The 8,354-nt window shown below is 34.0% G+C and overlaps 1 protein-coding gene across 1 annotated transcript; it reads left to right on the forward strand.

Annotated features, from left to right (window-relative positions):
* Nucleotides 1–1,858: 1,858 nt before the first annotated feature.
* LOC148861820 (putative GPI-anchored protein At3g06035) lies at nt 1,859–4,705 on the forward strand. Its single transcript, XM_088982941.1, has 2 exons — nt 1,859–2,155; nt 3,982–4,705. The coding sequence occupies exons 1-2, from the start codon at nt 2,074–2,076 to the stop codon at nt 4,512–4,514; spliced, it is 615 nt and encodes a 204-aa protein (XP_088839067.1). The 5' UTR covers nt 1,859–2,073; the 3' UTR covers nt 4,515–4,705.
* The last annotated feature ends 3,649 nt before the right edge of the window (nt 4,706–8,354 follow it).

The following is an 8,354-nucleotide window of genomic DNA, read 5'->3' on the forward strand; positions in this document are numbered from 1 at the left end:
TAGTGTATATCATCACATATAGCTCTGTTGCTTCTCGATTTCCATGTTGTTGTCTGGTGGCGTGGCGCAAAGCTTTTCAAAAACCCAGATAAGAGTATCTTATCATTCTTCACTTATAGGGAAAAAAGAACTGCATACAAATTCATTACACTAATGTTTCATTTGATTTGCAGTGAAAATTGGAATTGGAATGATTTATTTCTACTATTTGTTTGATTCAGATAAAAATTAAAATGAGAATTAAAATTAATTGAAATGGGATTTTATTATCAAAGGGAGGACTCAAATGGAGGAATGCCATTCGACCAAAAATGAGAATGGAATTCCATTTCTACTCAATCAGACAGGTGGGAATTGGGATTCCAAATCCAAACCCCTATTCCCGCGGACCAAATGGCCCTAAAGGTACAAAACTATCTGATTCTCTTGACACCCACAGTACCCAGATATGGGTATTGGCGTTTTGATTTTAATTTTACTTACTTGATAGCACAATAAATGACCCCAAATGTCAATATGGTTCCGAGCTGCTGATTAGTGAGTATATGAATTATTGTTGGGATTAAGCTAGTAGCCTACTTTGACAAATGATTACTGAGTATATGGTCGGTCATTCAATTTTAATTCAAACCAACATGAAAATACTAGTAAATTGATCGATTTCATCACTTTGATGAATAATTCTAGTTGAAATAAATTATTATTATTTTTGTATTAAAAAATTTATTAAATGTAGTATATAAAATATAAAGAATTATTAATTATTTAAAAAATTAAAAATATAAAACAATTGTATACTCTTATGTTCTATTCAAAAAACTGAACAGTCCCAAATCCTAGTCTCTTTTATTCAAAAAAAGTTGATGACTATTTAGAAGAATCTAGAATTTGGGACTGTTCATTTTATTAACAATGTTTGGATGGTTGATAGAGAGAATTAGATGGCATTTTTAGGGCATTTTTTACTTTTCAAATGTCACTTAACAGTTGATTAACGGATTGGTTAACGATATATAATAGATTCTCACATTTTGAAAGCTCGGGTACTAGTTTGTCACATTTTGAAAATTTGGGTATTGAATTATCACATTTTAAAGTCCGGACCAAATTGTCACTCGAGCCAAAATACAGGATACTGATCGAAAATTTTCCCTTTTTTTCTATTTAGTCTTTACTCTTTATTATTTACTCTTTAAATTGTTAAATATTCAATTTTTTTATTTTATATTTGAAATTTTAAGATTAATTCCTTTAATTTTAATATTTTTTATATATTTTTTCTTTATTTTTTTAATTTTAATTATTTTTTAAAATGACCCAAATCAACCCATGTGTCAACCCTAACCCAAACATTTGGGATTAGAATCTAACATTTGATGACCCAACCCAAAATCAATCCGAAATATCTTAACCCAATCCAAACCCGACCCACAAAACCCAATTGCCAGATCTACTTCAATCCTTGAATATTCTCTCCTTTATCAGCCCAAAATTTATCATTTTACCAACAATGCTATGGTAAAATAAAGTGAAACGATAAAATTCTGATTTTTGAATTGCTTTAATAACTCTAATATATAATAATCTTGTATGTCTAGATAAGGGAACTTATATTGGTCTTTCATCTTTCTTTGTTTTTTTTTTTTGTAAGCATCTTTCTCTGGTTTTAAAATACATGGAGGTTTAGGAGGAATACATAGTTTTATGTGCCACCTGTTCTTAACACTTGGAAGTTCAGAGAACAACGTAGACAAGTGCATGTTGCGAGGATAGGTGGCACAAAATTAAAGTGTGCCTAGCGTTGTTTGTTTACTTTGCTTCCCAATCAACTGCCACACCAAGTCTAATTAAACTCTCTAACAACAATAAGTCGCGCCACCTGGAACTGGAAAGTGGAAGCTGCTTCAGGATCAGGATCGAGGTAAGCATATAAAGGGGGGCAAGAGACAGAAAACGAAGGAAAATATATCGATAAAGGTACGCTGGCTCCTTTGAGTTCCATTAATAATATATTCAGCTCACCTTTCCTCTTGCTGAATCATCATTCATGATTCATCATCTTGAAACAAATTAATGGCTTCTCCTCGGTGTCATCTCCTGGTTTTGCTACTGCTTCAACTGATGCTCTTGCTCTTTCATCCTGTGAAATCCCATGGTAAGCTGTAAACATTGTCTTCTCTTCTTCCTTGCTCTCTCTCAATATCTTGCTCAGTTTTGCAGATCATTTTCTTTTATGGAGGCTTGCCTCTTTCCTTTATTTTCACTGAGAATATATAGATGTTTTTTATTTTTATTTTTTATTTGGGTCGTCATTTTTTGAATTTTGAGCAAATGGGTTTTTTGATTCTCTTCTCCGTCCGTTCATCTGTTAAGCAAATGGGTTTTTTTGCCTCCCTTCTCCATCTGTTCATCTGTTAAGTAAATGGGTTTTTTTGGCTTCCCTTCTCCATCTGTTCATCAATTAAGCAAATGGGTTTTTGCTATTCCCTTCTCAATCTGTTCGCCTGTTGTTTAATTATATAGTTGCAAACTATGCCGGATTATGAGTAGAATGGATTTGGGGGATTCTTAGGAATATGCTATCTGTAATTTACATGAGCTAGAGAGTTGGCCAAGAATTTGTGTACACCAGGACCTCTTTCTTGACTGGCAGGAAAGAGCCCCGCAAAGATGCAGGATAGATGAATCCTTGTTACTTGCAACAGGCATGGTCATTGATAGATAATGCTATTTTACAAATATCCTTAACAAGCCTAGATCCAGTTTCTTAAGCCCTAGAACTAATGTCATCAGGAGAAAGGTGGAAGAGAAGAGAAGAAGAAATTTGATATTTGGTGTCTTTGTAGGGTCTAAGGCTTTGCATCATCCTAGTACTTATTATCTCCATTGTGCTAGTTCTATAAACCAATGGAAACAGAAGAGAGGTAACTCTAATGTTATCTAATCAAGTGTCTTGCTCCATCTGATTGCCACGATAAACCAGAGGTATGAACTATTGAGACAATGACCAATAGCAAATTGAATGCCATGTGTAGACATGGTGTAAAGTCTTGCAATAAGTCAGTGTTTAAAGTTAAATACTATTCTTACTCTAAAACCAATCTGCACTTAGGATTTGAATCCTGTATAAGCCATGATACTGGTGTATTATGGCAAATGTCAATCTCTTTGCTTATGCACAGCATCCTCCCTTCTGATAGTCTCTGCTATTTTAAATTGTATGAATTTGCCAACCTACTATAATTTTATCTTTTTTGTTGTTTTTTTATTAAATTATTATATTATATGCTCTGTTTGTTTGTTTGTTTGTTTTTTTTCTTTTGTATGTATGTGTCTGTAGTTGAATGAAAGGTAGTATAATGGAACACTGTAGTCTAGTCATGATACAACTATCCAGGTACATGGTGTATAAGTTGTTGTACAACATGTTGTATTGTGTCTAACAACAAGCTCAATGGAAGTGTCAGCTGCATCTATGAATTTAACCCTTAATTAATGTAATTTATGCTTGCTTAAGGTACACCAACTATCTATATTCCTTTTCTGTTCTTCCCCTTTTCTTTTTCCTTCTTTCCTATTTAGGAAAAACTTAATTGGTTTGCTTAAATCCACCAGACATTCATTGGGATCAAAGACTGCAAGACCATGGAGATTAAACTCATGGATTCATGGGTTACCCTTTGGAGTTGAGACTTGAGATTCTCTTTTCCCCTAACAACAAATCATTGGGTGGGAAATCTTACAATGATCATTTACAGTGTGCTTTCTATATATGCTGCATGAAAAAAGAAATTAAGCTTTTGTTTTGAGAACCAGGGGAACAGAAACACTGTCTCACCATCATGGTGTAGTGTCATCCATCTCTTTATAGGATAACAAGTAGCAACATTCTGTATGTATAGAAAGATTAGAAATATTCATTCCTGCTGCATGTTCTTTAACTCTACTGAAAATTTCAATATCCACACCATTTGCTTGCAGATGAGGAGGAGACACTTCTTCGAGACATTAACAAATACAGGGCATCCTTAAATCTGTCACCATTAACAGAGAACAAAGATGCAGATTGCATTGCAGAACAAGTCGCAGACCAATTTGAGAAACAACCCTGTAGCAATACTACGGGTGCCAACTGTGCTCCAGGAGCCGAGATACAACTAGCCAACTACCCAGCCATTCTGCATCAATGCCATCTTAACACCATCAACACCAAAGAGGTAGCTATCATACCCGCCTGCGTTCCGAACCTGGTCCCAACTCTGGTACTATCCAACTTCACCGGCTCCCATTACTCACGCTATCTCAAAGACAGCAAGTATACTGAAGCTGGCATTAGTGCTGAAGATGATTGGATTGTAGTTGTTCTCACCACAAACGCACCTGTAGCCGCTGCCGGAACTGCAGTCGGAGGGAATTCTGTACCTCGAAACCCAACCAACTCGGCTTCTAAGGCCGGACCAAGTTCCCACCTGCTTTCTTTGTTCTTGGTGCTTGTTATTGTTTTGTTTAGCTGATCAGTACACACACTCACCTCCACTCCAGGCACCACCCCATCCTCTTTTATTTATTTGTTCATGTAGTGTTGTTGCCTTTTGGGATGTCATGTTTCTTCTGTTTTGGCTGTATAGCTGGAGAAGTAGGAAATAACGGATTCCACAGAAGAATTTCATACTGTTGTAAGAAATGCAAACCTTTTTTATTTTTTTCAGGGTGATCGAGTAATTAAAAGCGCTTAACTCAGAATTCGGAATTCCATTCCAGCGAGGGTTTTATTTCTGGGACAAATTTCCACTCCACGTAATGGACCTCTCTTATATGCTAGCACTCCATGTCGGCCAGCTTGAATTATCTGCTTAACTTTAATTTGCGACAAGACCTCTGAATTCTTACATTGCGACAAATACTCGGCCATTAAGTCAGATAACGATAACGAAAAAAAAAAAACCTTAAAATGCGAGCTCCATGTATTTAAACACTGGTGTGGAATCTTTTCATCGGTTCTACCGCTACCGCTGAACAGCAAAAGCGTTCAGCTAAACATTGCTGGATGAAACTCTTAATTTAGCGGAGGAAGAAGTCGCAGGGGTGGTTGCAGAAGCAAGATCATTTGCTAATGATTCGTAGAATGAATTTCTCAGAATCCATTCTTTTCTGAAAGGAATCAGAATTCTGAGAATTGATACCAAATGGGGCTTTATTTATTTATAATATCCTTTTTAGATTTGACTAAATTAATTTTTTATTCACACATAAAATTATTAGTATATGATGGCATGGGATAATATTGTTTATTCAATAAAATTAGTAATTAATTTTATTTAAAAAAGTCAAAAATAATATTATTTTGTTTAATAATGATATTCTTATAGATAAAACGGTTATTGTATAATTTCATCTAAAAATAAATGAATATAAATAAATGAATATTGGTAAATGCACTTCCGACTAAGTGTTTTTAACGAAGTTATAAATAATTATTAATATATGATGGCATGGGATAATATTGTTTATTCAATAAAATTAGTAATTAATTTTATTTAAAAAAGTCAAAAATAATATTATTTTATTTAATAGTGATATTCTTATAGATAAAACGGTTATTGTATAATTTCATCTAAAAATAAATGAATATAAATAAATGGATATTGGTAAATGCACTTCCGACTAAGTGTTTTTAACGAAGTTATAAATAAATTTTTAAGGAAAATTGTATCTTTTATTTTGGTTTACATGATAATTCGATTCTCAAATTTTAAAATGTGATAATTCAGTATTTAAATTTTTAAAATGTGACAATTCAATATCTGAACTTTCAAAATGTGACAATTCAGTATTTGTTGTTAGTAACATTTGAAAAACCAAAAATGTCCTTTCAATGTTATTTAATTCTATTTATCAACCATCCAAACAATGACAAAAAAACTGATTAGTTCCAAATCTTAACTTCTTCTATTTAAAAATTTTGGTGACTATGTTCATTTTATTGTCAATGTTTGGATGATTGATAGAGAATCAGATGATATTTTTAGGGTATTTTTAAATTTTCAAATGTTACTTAATGGCTTATCAGACTGGTTAACAGCATGTATTAGATTGTCATATTTCAAAATTTTGGGTACAAGATTATCACATTTTAAAAGTTTGGATATTAAACTATCGCATTTTAAAATTTAAAAACCAAATTATCACTCGAACCAAAATACAGTACTGATCAGGAAATTTCCCAAATTCTTATTGTTCTTTGCTTTTTATTTTTTAGTCCATCTTCTCTCTTTCTCTATCTCTTCTGGCCTTCTGGGATCATCATCCTTTGTGACCAAGACCAGTCTAATCGATCTCATCATTTTTGGTTTATTCTCTACCTGGGACTCTAGTTTACACTTTTATCGGCATCAGTGCAGTTGCCCCCTTGATAATCCCATGTCAAATATTTCCTCATGCTTGGCACAAGCAAGCTTCACCGATAAATCGAACTTGCCAGGTGGCAACTCACAGACCTGTTCCTTTTCAGCCTCGATGCCCCTCGAATAGACCCAATTCGTCGTCTACTCCAACAGTGTATCGGGTTCCATCCTTCGTAGACAACCTTAAAAACCGTTTATTTGTACGTTTCTTCGATTCCTATCACCTTTATTAGCTTAGCGAGTCTCCCAACCTTCATGCTCGACCTTTGCAGCAGCTCACCGGTGCCTGAGCAATCCCATGAGGGGCGGTCGGTGGATCTTCAGCATTATGTGTGTAGGTGTGTATTGTGTTTGTTCACAACGTGGGCCGCATACGCCATTGTCGTCTTCCTAATTCGTCTTGTGGGTTGGAGCCAGATACATAGCCTATGGCTTCGAACCCATCAAACCAGAGAGAGGCCGGGAGTTGAGCTACCATATCTATGGGCAGAGGGAGGGAGGGAGGGAGGTGGAAAGAGAAGAAACGAGGCATGAATAAGGGTTGTTCATGGTCGATTCGGTTATGTTGGTAACTTACGATCGGATAAAATCTCAGACCATATCAACTCTGAGTATGGAAACTAAATCAGACTACATCATTTTATTACTGTTATATATAGTTTACCGTTTGATTTGGTTTCTAAAATTTAGAAAATTGAACTGAAACTGAGATTGATAATTGAAATTATTTCAAATCGGATCAGATCATTTCTAAGTTCACAGCAAATCAAACTATCAATTTCAGTTTAGTCAAAATCAGTTTGGCCATATAATGAATACTTCATTTTCAATAACAATAATATAATTCAGAGCTTATATTCCTTTTATTTGATTAAATTGATTAAATCCTATAATTTCATTTGTAGATTTTGATAATATATTAATTCTAATTCAAAAGTTATTATTATAATTTAAATTTATAAATATTACCTTTTTATATTGTTTATTATATACATCCAAAGATTAAATTAAAGAAAAATGACCAAATCACTAAATTGATTGAAAGGTCAAGTGAGACCATGGCCTTGTAACAATGTTTGTTTGGGTCCAGATCTTCACATCTTCAAAAGGCTACTTCCACCAAGGTCAACCAAAGCTAAGAAAAAATAGATATTATTTTGAATTTTCTTAAAAATTTCTCTTCAATTAATTTTGTGCATAAAAATAGACAAACTACTATGAAAGCCCATACTTTAGCTCAAAGGGCAAAATCTGTTGTTGATGATAGGTACTGATGGTTTGTCCCACCTTGCCTGCTGGAGCAGTTTATTTGTAAAACAAAACAATGCTGGTTCCATCAAAGTCAACCAAGGTTGGTTCTTCGAGTCGATTCGACTAGGGTAAACCCCTAGCCTCTGGTAACCAACCTAGGTGGGGATCAGTTCTAAGAAATTGGAATCAGACTATAGTCAATAACAGATTAGGTAAGCTTGTTTTCAAGTAAAACATACCCATTTACTCACCCCTACTATTGGCCAAATATAGAGGTGGACACAAACCTAGCTTTCCACAAGCTATTCAAACTCAGCTCGTGAAAAGCTCAATTCAACTCAGTTAAATCAAGCTTTAAGCCAAGCTCAAACCTATATGTAGGTTCTTTCAGTAATTGAGCTGAGCCCAATCTGAATGAAGTTCAGCTTGTAAGGTTCAAGATCCTAATTGACAGTATATCATATATAATATTTTAATTTATATATATAATAACAAATAATTTTATGTATATAAGAAATAATTTTTTATATAATTTTTAATTTTTTACATGTATAATTTTTTCTTTTTTTTTTTTATGAAGATTGGCTCACTAACAAGCTCAAGCCAAGCGGCATTTAAACAAACAAGCTTTTGAGTCAAACCAAATTCAAGCTCATGTCTAGGTGGAATCAAGGTTGAGCCAAAACTCAAGGCTAATGT

This window comes from Nelumbo lutea, chromosome 4 (assembly GCF_056320005.1).
Source record: "Nelumbo lutea isolate HS-2025 chromosome 4, American lotus-T2T, whole genome shotgun sequence".
In the NCBI taxonomy this organism is placed as follows: domain Eukaryota; kingdom Viridiplantae; phylum Streptophyta; class Magnoliopsida; order Proteales; family Nelumbonaceae; genus Nelumbo; species Nelumbo lutea.

Excerpts from the sequence above, each read along its gene's own strand:
- LOC148861820 (XM_088982941.1), top strand. The coding sequence starts at position 2,074 with ATGGCTTCTCCTCGGTGTCATCTCCTGGTTTTGCTACTGCTTCAACTG. Across the intron at positions 2,156-3,981 it reads TCATCCTGTGAAATCCCATG|ATGAGGAGGAGACACTTCTT; the intron begins GTAAGCTGTAAA and ends ATTTGCTTGCAG.